Source organism: Anthonomus grandis, chromosome 10 (genome assembly GCF_022605725.1).
Source record: "Anthonomus grandis grandis chromosome 10, icAntGran1.3, whole genome shotgun sequence".
Lineage (NCBI taxonomy): Eukaryota > Metazoa > Arthropoda > Insecta > Coleoptera > Curculionidae > Anthonomus > Anthonomus grandis.
The window spans coordinates 11315557-11332684 of record NC_065555.1 but is presented as its reverse complement, the minus strand read 5'-3'; the positions used below and the strand labels follow the sequence as shown (position 1 = coordinate 11332684).

At 30.3% G+C, this 17128-nt stretch overlaps 1 protein-coding gene and 1 long non-coding RNA gene across 2 annotated transcripts; one reads left to right on the top strand and one right to left on the bottom strand.

The window, feature by feature from the left end:
* Positions 1 to 6018: 6018 nt before the first annotated feature.
* On the bottom strand, positions 6019 to 8932 carry LOC126741293 (probable phosphoserine aminotransferase). Its single transcript, XM_050447678.1, has 6 exons — positions 8666 to 8932; positions 7920 to 8050; positions 7584 to 7861; positions 6969 to 7063; positions 6739 to 6908; positions 6019 to 6657 (listed from the first exon to the last, which is right to left on the bottom strand). Exons 1-6 carry the CDS (start codon positions 8723 to 8725, stop codon positions 6285 to 6287), a joined length of 1107 nt encoding a protein of 368 aa, XP_050303635.1. The 5' UTR covers positions 8726 to 8932; the 3' UTR covers positions 6019 to 6284.
* An 858-nt stretch (positions 8933 to 9790) lies between these two features.
* Positions 9791 to 15123, top strand: LOC126741294 (uncharacterized). Its single transcript, XR_007662155.1, has 2 exons — positions 9791 to 9855; positions 14019 to 15123. It is a non-coding gene; the product is annotated as an uncharacterized LOC126741294 (long non-coding RNA).
* The last annotated feature ends 2005 nt before the right edge of the window (positions 15124 to 17128 follow it).

Sequence of the window (17128 nt, the reverse complement as noted above, 5' to 3'; positions counted from 1 at the left end):
TTTTGTCATTTTGGCGCAAACCTATAATACTATTAAAGTTATCTACTATGCATACTATGGAATATTTAAAAAGTTTCAAACTCTGTCATATCACGCTTAAAAATGCCGTTTAAGCTCCTACTAAATTTCAAAACCAGATACATTTTAAGCTTATTTTTTAAATTTAAATCCATTGCGCTGCAAATTCAGATATATCCCAACCGTGTCGCTTCGCGTAAACGCACAAGCAAGTCAAAACAAGTTAAATCCATTTTGGCGGTTTAATATTGTTTACATTTCTTTTTTTTGCAGTCAGTTGTTCTGAAAATTTATTTGAAGTAGTACCTACGTATTTAGTGTGGTTTGGAATTAGTAGTATTTAAGTGTTAATTAATGGTTCACATATTAAATATTTTTATAAAGAAAACTCATAATGAGCGCTCCTGAGGAAAGAACACCCAGTAAAGCACGGAAAGTCTTGAGACAGTGTAAAAACTGGAAAAGACATACTGCTACCGAAAAGAGGTATGTTTATTTTAAATGTGTATGATATTCGTCGCTAAGCTTACGTTTTTTGTTTCATAGATATTCAGCTACTGCTCCGCCAAGATTTCCTTTATGTTCTCACAACACACCTTCATACAAGTGCTCCTTATTAACAAATGCTGATATTGCAACTTTTCATAAATCTTTCTTTGCTTCTCAAAAAAAAAAACAATACAAGATTGTTTTATTATAAAGCACTGAACTATTAAGCAAGTTAAAAGACGAAGAGCTTCAAAAGATTTAAGAGCCCGAAACGCGTCTTTCCACTATTTTATACCTAAAAAACTTTCCAAGGAATGTGTACCTGTTTGTAAAAATACCTTTTTGCGGGCCCTATATCTAGGACATAATAGAGTCAATGGTGTATTAAGTCGATTTTTTAAAACAGGACAAATGCCTTTACAATTCCGAGGTGGTGATAGAGTCACAGACAAAAATTTAAAAAAAAAAAGAAATGATCATAAACTTTATTAAGTCTTTCTCTGTTATAGAAAGTCACTATTGTCGAGGCAGAAGTGAAAGGCAGTACCTGGCTAGCAACTTAAGCATTAAAAAAATGTGGAATCTTTATAATTCAAGTTTTGAAGACCACCGGGTGAAAGAATCTGTTTTTAGATCCTTATTTAATTTGGGATTTAAGGCGCCTCAAACAGACGTCTGCTCACGCTGCTTGGAGTATAAATCCAAAATTTCAAATACGAAAGACCAACATGAAAAACAGAACCTTATTGCGCAGAGTAGGCTCGATAAATTAAAATCTAAAGCATTTTTCCAATTGCGCAAGAAGAGCGTCCAGGGTTATTAACAATGTCATACGATTGTGAAAAAAATTTAGTGCTACCGAAGATACCCGACCAACAAGCCTATTATAAACGCCAATTTTATTTATATAATTTTACTGTAGTAGTTGGCTCATCCCATTCGCAACTAACAAAACAGAATGTATTCTCTTATGCCTGGAAAAAAACTGACAAGTCGAAAGGTTCAAACAAGCTCAGTTCCGCGGTCTTTGACAGACTTCAAAAACTAGACTTAACAGATCTGAGACTTTGTTCCGATGGATGCGGAGGACAAAATAAGAACCTAACAATGATCACCATGGTATCGGTTTGGTTTCAAGGTGCTCCAGATCACATTCAATCCGTAGAGTTATTATTCCCAGTGACGGGCCACTCATACATACCACCTGACCGGGTTTTCGCAAATATTGAGAAGAGGGTACGCAAGGAGGAGACCATTATTATTCCAGAGAAGTACCATGAAATATTTGAGGAATTTGGTACCGTGCAAATTCTGGGAACAGCTTGGAAGGTTTTTGATTGACAGGAACAAGTCAAACTTAACATAAAATCGACTTCGTCACTACATTTTAAAATAAATTCATGTAAACGTATATTATTTACAAAAAACCAATCAGGAAATGTCATTGTTAAAGGAGAGCTATTTTATAGACACTCCGTTAGTAAAGCACAAGGTATATGCAAAAAAGGAAAAACACTGATGACTGTTAATCCTTCTGAAATGAACATAGATTGTCCAAACTTAAACCCAGAAAAAATTAAAAATGTTGACGAATTCCCCATCGGACACTTCTTCCCAAACTGGAAGGGAGAAGCAGATATTTTAGGACTTCGGTACTACAAAGATGTTTTGAACAGAGTTGGTAACTTAACTGCAGAACAAGAAGAAATGGTCCAGGAAGAAGAAGTCCTGTGTGAGCCTCAAGAAGATGACAATAGATTTGTGTAATACATTTTAAGAAAACATTATTATTTTCTATACACAACTAATATTATTATTTGATTTTTTGGAAAAATTTGTCAATTTGACACGTTTTTTTGATTAAGGATTATTTTAAAGTTTATCTTTGTTATTAAAAAAATAATAATAAAAATTTTTCTTAAAGAAATAATGTCTCTCACAGTACTTTAAAATTCAAAAACAGATAAATCCTCGCCTAAGTTTCAAAATCAGTTATATCCACAGCATTTTTTTAAATAAGTGTTTAAAATTTTAAAAAAATCATTATTTCTTTGCTATATTTTATTAGGAACCCATCACCTTTCGGTTGGTCCAATATTAGGCCAATAATATTGTTTATAAATAAATGGCAGTTTTTTGCAATTATCTCAGTTTTACTACAAAGTGATATATCTGGTTTTGCATCTAGAGGACTCATAAGATCCTTAAATACAGATTTCGAAGAATTTTCTCACTATCTCAATTTTCTTTAGAATTTTTTTACTATTACCGAGACGGGATTAGATGATAACAGAAATAAATCGCTTTAATTTGCCTGGATATTGACTCTTAAGATACCACTATTATTATTGTTAAAAAAAACTATTATTGTTTATTTGTTAAAAATTTTGATGTAGACTCATTTTAGTCTTGGAATAACATTTAAAATTAGAAAACAATCATTCGCACTTGTTTGAATTTATTGCCCTCAATCCTTGATTAAAAATTATGATACTTGAACCTTCTAGAATAGACTTAAATAGAGTAATGGTAGTCATCATAATGTGTAGTATCCAAAAAATCACAATCAACTTCAATTTCAGAGACAATATCCGACTATAATTATTTTTTTTCTATTCTTGAATATTAGAATGTTAGAAATCAAGAATTGCATATAACATTTCGAGATTACAATAATTTAGTCATAGATGGATTAGCTATTCCTGTTAAAATTTAAAAAAAAGAAAAATAAGCTATTCTGCGTTCATGGATCATCGGCAATATTAAACCTTTAAAGAAAATTAAGAGATCACAGATTGTGCATAATAAAATTTCAAAAATCAAAATCAAACCCAGGTGCGTTATCGACAAATAAAAAATTATACAAAACGCGCAATAATTCGTCAAAAATAAACAAAGAATTTTGGAGCATTGCTGAAAAACTTAAATTAACGAAAAAAATATCTGCTGCTCTTCCAATCGATTTATGTAATTCCAATGACATTCAAAACTATTTCCAAAATTTTAGCGATTTACCAACTACAACAAACCAAGGCATTATCGAATATCTCGAAAATAATAATTTTAACAACGCTAGCGACAAAGATGACTTATTAAAGTTTATGTCAACTACAAAATTTAGCGCAAAAGGAATAGCCCGGTTGGCGAGTATAAGAAGATAAAATTATATCTGCCGTTTTGCTTAAATCCATGAGTTAATATTACTAACGAATGAATTTTACAACAAAAATATCCATTAGTCTGGCAAATCATAAAACTTAAAGCTAAAATAGTAGAGCCAAAGGAAATTTCAGATTTAAGACCAATACCTACTGCTAGCTATATCTAAGCTAATTGAAAAACCAGATATTTAGTTTTGCCGTACCTTTTAATATAATTCCCGTTTGCCAATATGGATTTACGAAAACATTTTAGCACTTCGACGGCTTTAGTAAACATATTAAACGACATACGAATCAAGGAGGAACAAAATCATCCTACTTGTATGGTATACCTGAACTTCAGTAAAACCTTCGTTACCATAAATTACGAATTATTATTAGCAAAATTACATTTTTTTGGTGTGTCACAGAGTTGTGTGATCTACATTTATGCCATGCACATTTATGCCATGTAATCGTGGATTATCCCAGGGGTCGATACTCTCACACCTGCTTTTTTCAATATATATGGCAGACACGCAGGAAACATTAAAATATTCTATAATAATAGTACGCGGATGACTTCCAAATGTATCCTGTGAGCTGCGAAAATTTATATGCAGTGGAAGAAAAACTTAATTTAGGCTCATTAAACTTAAACGCTCGAGCCAAAAATCATAACCCTAAGTTGTGTAGGTACACTAAATCAAAAATTGTAATAATCTCATCGTACTTTAAGTAAAAACTTAAAAAATACCATTTCTATTCAAATAAATGATACACCTATATACAATATAAATACGCCTAGTATCAGAAGCAAAAAACTTATATAATTTTTGACAAATCCATGAGTTTTGGATCTCATTTTAAAAATAAAATTTAAGTTGCATATCTAAGGTTAAGGCAACTTTATAAAATAAAATCATTTCAAAGCCCAAAACATAAATACTTCTCGTTTAAAAAGTGTTACCTTTTGAATCTGAAAAACGTCAATATCTTAGTACTTTAATTTTTAACACAACAATAATATAAAAGTTCTAATAACGTTTCAAAATGACGACCTCCGACTACGTAACCTTGACTCGGTTACATAGCTCGATTCTTGGCCTCATGGGGTCGCGTACCCGTTAAGGGAGCTTTTTTGCTGTATGTGATAACAGGCAGCCATCATTCTTCCTCGTAATTCTTCTTGGGTGTTTACAGGAGTTTTATACACCAATGACTTTATGTAACCCCAGAGAAAAAAGATCTGATTGAAGTACCATATGCTACAAAAATCTACTCTAATAAAATTACAGTACTCTACTACAGTAATCTAAAGCCAGTGCCTGAACTTTTTGAAGGTGGTAAGGGTGCTGCTCGTGATGCACCCGCCACGCGATTTGGTGGACAGCAATCATTTGAGGCGTAATTGCACGCGTGCTTGTGCTAAGGTTGTACAGCAATTTTGTCTAAAACCTCTTCCTCAAAGGCAGCTGTTCGTGCAGTTCATAGATGTCATATATCTCCTGATGCTTTAAAACTGTCGTTTCTTGTAATCGATGATGAACTGTAGAAAATGATTTTTGAGAGTGAGCGCCAGAGGCGCTCAGCTTCCATGATTTTGCATCTTGGCATACCAGGTAATTCTTCAAATGTACAATGAACCATTTTCAAACTCAAATGCAAATCTTTGATGTAAATAAATCGAATGTGAAGCAACTAAGCTCGTATTTTGACTAAACGGGCACAAACATTAGGTTTAGGAATGCAAGACTGATCAACAATTAATAAGAGAAAAAAATATTATAAATTCCTATTTTTTTTTAATATTCTGCATTACTAAAATTGAAAATAAATAATTTACAGATAAAAGAGTTTTAATGAAAAATGACTTATTTTTGACTAGATCTTCCTGTGTAAATATTGTTCACTATATTGTTCGAAACAACCTCTTTAATGTTGACATCACCTTTTTGGAACTCCCGGTATATTTCATTTTTTATGATAAAAATAATAAGAATATTGTCACATACACAGTCGAAGGTCCGGGAGAGATCACAAAAGGTTCTCCTTAGTTTCAAATAATAGGTAAGTTTCTACATTAAGGTATTCAGGTTTTTAATAAAATGATATGTAAATTATGTAGATATCTTCACACTATGCTTGAGTTTAAAATTTTTTATAGCCCCTCTTACATCATTAAAAGTTACATTAAAGAAGCTGAAAATAATTTCTTAAGAAAATCAGCATAGACGTTACACAGTTATGATTGATAACATCCCAAGCTGCTTTAAAATTATTATCCGTCTTTCCTTCACCCCTGTATTACTTCCCTTTGTGTTGTGTAGGTTTTAAAGTGTTATAGGTACTTAATATATTAAGCAGCAAATTTATTTTTTAATAATTTTATTAAATGAAACTAAACATTTATATAGACTCCTCCCATTCAACATTAAACACATTCAAACCTATTTACATTTTAAATTGATATGAAGCAGTCACAGACTAACTAATAATTAACAGCTTGATTATAATAATGGAAATTTCTGACAAGAAATACGAGTATATAGCTTAATATATACAAATAAAATACATTTCTCACATCAAATTAAGGCAAAGAAAAATAAATTAAAAACTATCCTATAGCCTATACTCTTAAGACTGATGTAATTCTTGAAATTCTTTCATGAATTTTACAAGGAGTTTCACATCGTCATAAGTAGTAGCGTTGTATAGTGAAGCTCTAATTCCACCTACTGATCTGTGTCCTTTCAGCTGGTACATAAACCTCTTTTCAGCTTCCTCTAAAAATTTAGCTTCCAAATCTTCGTTTCCTTGAGGTCCTCCCACCCTGAAAGGAATATTGATTCGGCTTCTGCAATTTTCATCGATGGGGCAACTGTAGAAGTTATTCGAGTTTTTGATGGTATCGTAGAGAAAACCACTTTTAAGGGCCGATTGTTTTTCCATGTTTTCTACACCACCGTTTAGTTTGATCCATCTTAGTACCTTTTCTGTTACGTATACCCTAAAAGAATCACTCATGAATAGTTAAATATTTAAAACTATTAACGGACTTTATATTGTTAAAGATTAAAGAAGTACTTACGAGAAAGTGGCTGGAGTATTGAGAACTGAGTTTTCTTTAGCGACTTGGGTAAAGTTAAATACTGAAGGACAAATCTTCATTGGGTTTCCTAACAAGTCTTCTCTCACTATAACTACTACCGCTCCAGCTGGCCCTATATTCTTTTGAGCGCCACCGAATATACATCCGAACTAAAAACAAACATGTAAATTTAAATATGATTTATTCAGGAATCCATAGTTCACGCTTACCTTTGACACATCAAACTTTCTAGTCATTATGTTTGAGGACATGTCTACTACAAGTGGAACACCGTTTGTTTCAGGAATATAGGGAAATTCAACACCTGAAAAAATACAAAATAAATTAGTCTAATGCAATTGAATAATTATATACAGCATGTGTGAAGGGCCTCACATTGTTCAGTCGAGATTATTTACTTTATATATCTACTTTTTCAAAAAAACGGGTTTGTTCCAATTATTACAAATTAACAGTTGTTTGTGTTATGTCCAAAGTTTATGTCATCTTTTCTTCTCTTTTGAATCTATTAAAAATTCTAAATATTTTTCATGTAATAAATCTTATTTGTTTGTTGATTATTTGTGTTTTCGAGGTTTGGTTAAATTAGGAGTATTCCATTAAATAAATTAAAGTTATCCAGACAGTGTAATTTAAAAATGGTAATGTGATTTAGAAAATAGATACAAGAGTTCAAAAAAGATGATAATAAAATGATGTTTTCCTATGTAATTTAACAAACTTTGTCAAAACAGACAAACCACTTCTAAAAGATAGAAATGATAACGTGATATCTAAAACAGGTAAAAAAGTCTTAGACTTCACCATTACAAAGAATTACTTACCATCAACAGTTTCATTATCACAGTAGTAAAAATACGATGCGTTAGGATTAAGGGTCCAAGTGCTCTGATCAGGAATACTTCCGGGTTTGTCAGCCTTTGGGAATACCAGATTAACGGTACCATATTTCTCCGCTTCTTTTGCGGCTTTTCCCGACCAAGTTCCGGTTACAGCGTAATCCGCGGTTCCGGTTCTGTTTAGGAAATTCATAGCCACAGCCGCGAAACCTCCCATACCGCCACCTTGGATTAGGATGATTTTGTAATTGTCTGGAACATTTCTGGAGAAAAAAAAAGGCACTGTAAGTAATGTTTTAATTTAGTGCCATAATGACTTACAATAGTTCTCTTATTGTGTCTTGGGTACTTTTGTTAATAGCAGCATATTCCTTGGACCTGTGACTCATTTCCATTAAGCTCATGCCACTGTTTTGATAGGATAACAATTCTCCTTGGACTTCTTGGAGAACCTAAAAAACGTAATTACTTATACTTTTCTTTTCTGAACGAAATATCTAATTTTGAATTTTTCATTAAGAGATTAATAAAGGTCTTTTTGTAAAAATATATTCAAAAAGCTTTTCCAAAATAATTTTTTTTGAATATAATTCAAAATAGCAGATGAAATGTCATTCTTTGAATCAACTACAATGGTTTTAGTTTCGCCTGGATCCATCTCTGCTAAATCTCGGTTTATCTCATAAAATTGTTATATGGAAATTTTTATTATGAACTTTGAAAATAAATATTGTAAAAATTCCGAAAAGATATACTAGGTACAATATTTATATAACAAATTCACGTTAGTGATTCCTATACATTCCTATTGTTGAATTGTCAAAAAAAAAGATTAATAAAAATTCTCATATAAGTCTTATCTAGACTTAATATCTTATCGGAAGATTTAAAAAATTATAAAAATGTGTTTTCTGATGACCTCTCAAAAGCTCCCAAGACAAAGCCGAACTAACACTTGGGTACTCCATATCAAGTTTCATTTAGCATTTTACTATCAATAAGTGAATAAATGGTTCATTAAGATCTAAATGGGTAATAAACAGGATTTACATGAATTTATTCTTTACCTCTCTGGGTAATTTGGCAGGCCCAGCACCAAAATTCAAAGCGGATTGACTGCTGCCCATGTTGCTCCAATTAACTTATTTGACACACTATAAATCACAGATAAATTTTCAATTGGGTACTACCACAAACCTTATTAAACACGACTAATTTTTTGAACCCGATTTTTTATCTAGAAATACTGAAAAATACTTGATTAACGTGGTGAAGCACCAGAGATTAAATGTTAACATGAACTAGTTCAATAAACGATTGTGGTGGGTACCTTGAGATCCCCTCCTTTTTATCCTTGGGTACTTATTACGTACTAGCATAGCGTGGTCTGACCTATACTAGTGGGGGTATTGTTTACTATACTGGTTGGATTATTAATTTTAATTTTATTCAGACGATTGCATATTAAATCTGTTGTTTTTTTTTGTATGTTAAGAATAATAAAACGCAATTGGGAGATCTTCAATGTATGTGAGCTTTTCACCAAAAAAAAGAAGAAATTAAGATAAATAAGCCGACGAGACAAAGTGTCGAAAAAAACTCTTTACAATGACACTGAAAATGAACTTGAATATCTTGAGATATTGTTTGATTAACGAAGATATTTTATTAAAAAATAACCTCAACTGTTTGGTTCTTTGGACTTAAACCAACGGCAGGTTAATAGGCAATTAACCAACAGCTCTATAAAAATCCATGAGTGAATTCGAAAAAACATTTTACTTGAAACAAAGGAGATATGTTGTTGTTATTTTAACTACGGTCCTGTCACATTATAATTAATATAAAACGTTAGATTGGATGTAATCATGGATAAAATCATTTAACGCATGCGCACCCGAATATTAAGGCCACCGGCGATTTCCGTAAAGTGAGACGACAGGACCGTAGTAGGATTTTTGTTTAATGAACAAATGTCAGTTTTGATATTTTTTCAATAGCACATTTTGATTGGTCTACTAACAACAACTGACTGATAAACAAAAATAACATTCATTAAAGCGCTAAAAACAGGACAGCCGATACAGTCTGAATGTGAATAATAAGGAATTATTTTTTGTTTTAATAATTGCATGGATACAGCAGAAAATAATTGGCCAATCTCTCATTTTATCTGTTTTCTCTTTTATTATCCGAGATATTTTTCCTGCGATATTCGCAAAATAACCGCGAGATAAATCTTCATGTGGGGTTAAACGTAAGTATTGCTTGCGTAACGAACAACATGAATTTTATCTTTACAGCTGCTTAATTTTTTAATAAGTGCCCTGATAACTTGTTATTTAAATCATTATTGATGTCATGAATCGGTATGGATTGCGATAGATGTTTTCGTGCTTTAAGTAGTTTATTATTCGACATATTGTTTTTGTATGTGTCTATTTTTTTATATTCCTATGAAAGAAGATTTTAGTGCTTAAAAAGGTTAGTTCTTTAAAGGAAAAAAATCGTATGTTTAACCCCTTCAGACCTACTGACACAATTAGGATTATTATGGTATTGAGACTAAGCACATATTTTCCAGATAATGATCCTTTTTTTAAAGTTCGCCATATTTTAAACAAATACGCTAAGGTGGGCGAGCTTACAACGGTCAATAATAGATTTTTAATTTTTCGTACTTGAGAGGTTTACCTTGCTCTCCAGATTCATTCATTTCCATCTTATAACGACTTAACCATTTTGATGCGTCATATTCAAGTATTTCATTAAGTATCCACTTTTTATTAAATTTTTATACCTTACGACATTATAAAATGTCTAATAGTGTGAGGTCAAGAGTACTTAATATCACTTCATAGCACCACTGTGAATCTAATACGAAACAATTAGCACAATCGAATTACATATAACCAACCTCAAAGACTTACAATTCTTATTTTTAATAAAAATATTCTTGAATAAGTAAATTAGTAATTTGTCTTTTTCCTGTAGGGTTTTATGGTAGTTTAGAATAATTATATGATAATACATTAAAATTATTTTTATGTGTTAATTGTTATAAATAGCTGTAAGATTCACTTTATTTGTTGGAAGAATCTAGATAGTTTTCTCAGATTTAGGTATTTTTAAAACTTTTAATTATAAATTATTTAAGATTCATTCGTTTTTCAATTTTTATCTTTGATCTAATGTTTTAATTCATGTTGATCTTTTGGTTGGATTTTCTTGGAAGCTAAAATGGTGAGATATTAGAAGATGAGAATCTATGACTGATTATTTTGACGAATATTTTAGTAAAAGTGGACAAAAACTTTCAGGTTATATAAAAGTAGTTTTGGATACGAGTTCATCAAACAACGTACAAAATTGTGAGCTTCCAATTTTTTTAAGGGAAGCCATGTCTACAGTTAAGTTATACAATCATCGACAGCCTATAAAAAGGAGATGCACCGTTCATAGTCCACAGAGGATATTTAATAAACAACTCTTTTATATATATTTCTTAAATGTTTATAAAGAGGTGTACCATTGAAAGTTGAAATATTGAAAATAATAATTGAAAAATTACGTTAGGGACACGATTGAATAAAAATGGCATCTCGATATTTTCAAATATATAAAAAAATTTTAAAGAGCAGATGAATAGCTTGGTTTTCGTGAACAAATATCAACAGAAAATGCTATTTGACAGTTAACAAATCAAAACAGCTGCATATTTGTTGATCTCTCAAAAGCTTTCGATACCACAACAGTTTATTGAAAAGACTATTATTTTTGCATGTTGCTTATAAACTAGTTAAAAGCTATTTAAGCAGAAATAAGTTGTGACTGTAAATAAAATAAAATAATTCAACGATAAAAATATGTCAATGATTTTTTCTATAATGAGTATTTTGGGGGCGGATAATTAGCTACGCAGATGATACTGTATGAATAAACAAACTGTCTTGGACTGAGAGAATGATAAAACTATTGTTCAAATTTAAACAATTTTTGAATTTAAAACACTTAACTACACTATATTTTACTTTAGTACTCCCACACGTAATTTAGGGCTTAGTGGAAATATTATGGACTTGGTGGAATAAGTAATTGTTGCATGCGTTATATTAAGGTAGTCCAGAAGAGTTATTTATTATCGTCAAGCGATATTGCATAAATATATTTTAAAATTGCATAAGCTGATTAAAAAAATATAAAATATATGTTAGAAACCGCATGCAGCAGATACGTAGAGAAACATTTAACAAATTATTAAATATTGAAATGTTTGTTTAAATGAAATACATTATTTATAAGATTGTATGTTTTACTATTTAAATTAACTTTATTAAGGTATGAAATACTATTCTTAATAATGCTTTACTGATATGGGATGATGGATGGGGTTATACATGAAGGTATAAATAAATTTCCTACTTGACTTACTTCGTAACGAAAAATCTAAAAATATGTAAATATTTAGGCCCATACATTTGAATCCAGTAAAATATATTCAAGGTCGCTGTAAAAGACCAAAAACCAACCACATGCTCATCACACCAAAATTAATCGATAAACTTACCTAGTACAAAGTTGCTTAGCTTGGAAGCTAGACGGGGCTGAAATAGCAATTGAAAAATGTCTTTTTTTTATTAATTCAAAAACTTCTAAACTGTTCTTACCACAGAACACAAATATAGAGTATAGAGAAATGAAATAGTTGCTTTGTTAATGCGCAGAAATGTTGGCCCTCTACTGAAGATGCAATATTTCGAACTAACTTTGACATTTGTAAGCCATAACTATTGGTAACACATTTAACCAATCAAATTCGGATTCAATAAAGCCCGGGAAATTTGAATTCTAAGACGGACGCAATCTGAGAAACTTCTAAATTCTCCAGGTACTTGACTCGGTTAAAGCTGACTGTCATCAATATTTATTCTTTCCAACACATTTCCTTTTTGTATTTTTTAAGTTACAAAAAATATAAATAAATTTAACTTTTGTAACCAAGAGAATTAAAAAATGTTTGTACCATAAGACAATTTTACACTAATTCAAAAAATGTTCTCAGGTAAGATTGATACACATATGCAAAAAATAAAATTTGTTCAGTAATATTGTTTATTTAAATTACAAGTATACAAAACTGCATGATTTTATATAAACAAAAATATATTCTAATATAATATACCATAACACTGTTCATTTATAATAGGAACAATACAAATTGTAATATCATAATAATAGTCTTTGACATGTTCTGTTATATCAAAAACACTGAAATAAATAAATAATTAGTTCAATAATAAAAAAGCTTGAAAATAAAAATCCTAAAGAGAACAAGGCCTATTAATAAGTTGATGGTCTGCATTGGTTCGGTTTAAAAATTTGAAGATAAGGGACACTATACATTGAAATATGTAATGTTTAACTAGTTGTTTAACAACATTATATTTTATAGTAATACATTGGCCATTAACAATAAAGTGATATAGAATTCGCTTGTGGTCAATGTAATCAATAGTCCCTTTTATAGTGGTTATATTAGTACTACCTTGATCACACATAGATGCACAGACCTTCATTTCAAGTCTCTGTCTTAACGGTATGTTATATGTAAAGAAATAAAGCGCTGACATTTTATGTTTTTTTTAAGACCTCGAATCATGAATCCAAGAGCATGATCTGCTTGATTAGAGCTTATACCCAGAGAGCCTAAGTCTTCGAATCCTGAAATTCTTTGACGGGATTTTTCATAAAAAAGTCCAGAACTTATATTTCATCAAACATCAAGGCACAACAATCTAGTTCACTCATAGACAATTTAAGGTTGTCGAAAATTGGTTTAATTTGTCCTCAATTGATAGATTTGTTGAAGAGTATATGGACAATACCATTAGTGTCTATAGTCTCTGAACTTGCAACTTAAACTTCATTATCAATAAATTGCTTTTCTAAAAATAAATTTCTTGGTTTTGGGAAAAATAAAGAATCATTGTGTTCTAACAGAACCTGATGTTGCAAGACCATGGAATTGCATCAAACCGCATCCTTGACTCAGAGAGATCATCATTATTATAATTTGAGACAGAAAAATGGTCAAAGCAAACTTTAAAGTTATTGAAATCCTTCAAAGAACTAACATGGCACATTACATACAATACGATTATATTTATATTTTAAGTCCCCAGCCAAAAATGAAATATATTTGAAAACAAAGACCGGTTAACTTTCAAATAAATAATGATTTTTGAATACGTAATAAATATTCTTGCAACTAATTTTTTTTCATTTTCCTAATGTTAAGTCACCCTAAGATGGCCGCCGTTTAAAATTCCGCTTTGGCAAATCAAGTTTTTTAAAGCTGGTTTTGCCGACATTTAGTACATTGGCATAGAACTTAGGTTTTTTAATAAGCTCTTATTTCAGATCTCTACGTCAATGGAGGAAATGGAGTTGGGGTACAAAGGTTAGATAAACCAACTCATTTTCTACAAAAAAGGTACTCATAAGATTCAATACGTTTATCGGTTTTCCAGAAAATTTAATTTTAAAAATTTGAGGTATATCTTTTACCAAAAAATCAAGTAACAGAATTTTCTATTTGCCTAGTTTGTAAAAATATATAATTGAAATTCACAAGAACAATTTTAAAACAAACTTTCCAAAATGATGTTTCTTGAAACATTTTATCAACACTTTTGAAAACTGAGGAAACATTTACGTCATATTTGTTTCTTTCTCTTTCCGATGTTTTAGTTTTAACAAACGTTTTAAAAATAAAACAAAAAAAAATTCTGGCTCTTGATGACGAGTCTAAAAGATCAAAGTATATTATATAAACAGTTGATATTAGGCAATGTTTGATACCAAAAATAGTTTTTTTATAATTAACTTATTGCAATATTCGGCGTTTTTAACCCAAGGAACATCATAATTTTTTGCGCACTAAATTTATCTGATCAATTAATTATACAATATATACGGAATGTTTTATTTATTGTTATTTATTATTGTTTAATTTTACATACCTATTACTTTAGATTTAAGTTTATGTTTTTTACTATATTTTCATTTACTATATTGTTGTATATTATATATGTAACATTATTTCAGTAGATACCTTTTATAAACCAATAAATAAACGATCTAACCATGCACGTCGTTTAGATTGAAAGAAACTTCTTCCATCTACAGACAGATCACATGATGGCGATCTTATTTCATATTCCTTTGTTCTCGCTAGCAGCATATCATAGAGCACACTTTGCCCTCACCAGAATTTATCTGGATTGAATGTTAGTAATCCGTAACACGGTATTTTTCGTGGTGATAAAGCACAGTAATTTAATCATGCACAGTTTGAATGTAATTTGTAATTAGTGATATCAGAAAGAATATTCCAATGTTGATATAATTTGTTATTAGCGGGTAATATTACATCAGCATAAAATTATCTTAGTATTTCTTTTATTAAAGTAGATGTTAAAAATTAAATTTTAAAGCCTGATGAAAATAATATACATTTAGTTGTTTCCTTTAATTTTTTTTTATACGGTATGGCACTAAATTGCCCCCTTCCCCCCTCTTATCATTTGAATGCGTGTTTATAAAAATTTGACTACTACTATTTGGTCCCTAGTTCATTTTGTAAAACTTCAAAATGACAGCGGGACTTAAAATCTGTGTAATTATACCAGCCATCATTTAAACAAAACCGCACTACGATATTCTACACGGATTTCAAATAATCATTAACCGTAGTGTAAACAATAGCAAACAAAAGTATTAGAATTTGAAATATATTGTTAGTAACAAAGAAGCAAGATTTAAGAACGGTGAGATTGAGTTTTTTAAATACACGTAATTAAATTCCTCATTCACAATTATATTCGTCTCGGAGGATGGAATTTGACAATTCTTGCTTCCAAAAATCGGCTTCTTCAAAGAAAAATATTTTAAAACGAATAATAAAGTAGTTCTTAAACTAACTTCTTAGGAATAATAAAGACTCCATCCATTCCAAGACATTGGTGTACCCTTGGAATAGTACTATGCCAATCAGTACTATTGGATCTAGTTGTTACCCATATGAATCCGGGAATAACACGAATATTTTATCAACTCTTTTTTGTCAAGGTTTTTGTCTTCTGTGTGTGTAACACTATTAATGTTGTCTTAAACTTCTGCATAGCAAATACTGATATTTTAAAAACTCTTGACGAAATTTTAAAGTCATATTTAATCAAATTTAAATTTCAGGTTTTTAGTATTAATATATACGAAATTCTATTTAACTAGAAAAATTCACATTTATTTCTTCTGTTTTGGGTGCCAAATCCTATAATTACGTTTTTTTCTAATCAAACTATTTACTTCCTAAAGCACCACCATAAATACTTTCTCAATATAGATTTCATGGATAGCCTGATTGTAATAATAACCTTAATACTTACATCTTGGCAATAATACTTTTTCTTTGATAATCAGCATAAATTTCCCAGTTATCAGTAATTATACCCCGATATTTGACATCATTAGGATTATCTCGTAATTCGCTCCACATTGTCATTAACAGTTCACTTCATTATCAGTTTATTATACATAATCTGGTTCTAACCGCCTGGAAATTCTAGAAACATCCGGTTTTACAAATATTTGTTTTGGAATATCTAATTGAATATTGATTCTTTTACTCGTTTATTATTTTTTCACAAATTATATACTAAAATATATCGAAGACTATTAACAAATAACTTGGTGTTTGTTAAGGAACTTCTTACCTACTAATCACGTTTTACTGATTTTGGCTACGAATTTATTAATAGAAGAGTTCAACTGAAATAATTGATTCGCGATTTCTAAAATAATTTCAATATTTTAATGAAATTACATTTAAATTTGAATAGAACTTTTACCTTTTGAAGATACTTCTCCTTTCTCAGTCATATATTCGTTACGTGAGTTTCCAAATTGCCTACTGATTATTTTCAGATTTCTGAATTGTAATATTTGTACCAGACCAGGACAAATAATGGAATCATTTTTTTCTTATCCAAAAAAATTGTTGCTCTTTAGAACCCTCTATAATGTTTAAAATAGCTTGAAATTGTCCTTTGGCAGACACTTATTCCTTACTTGATGTAGTAGATTGTAAGTTTAATGTTCAATATGTCACCATTTACGTTATTGTAATCTATATTACAGCTAGCGATACAAATGTGTTAACCTTTTTGGAATCCTTTTCTTCACCTAATGCCATACTTAATAAGCACATAAATTAATTTACATATATTCAATCTAATAAACTATACTGGCACATTTACTAAAATGTGGAAGACCGCAAGAGTATGTCCTGTATTTAAAAACGGCGATTCCAGTTTTATTAAAAACTCCCGATTTATCTCATTTTCTCTAAAATATTTTTATTATAAAATTGGTTCTCGATTATCTGTTGACCAGCATGGATTTTTCGCAGGTCGATCCTGTGTTACTAATCTTTATTGTTTTTCTCGACAGGTGTGTGTAGTTATTAATAA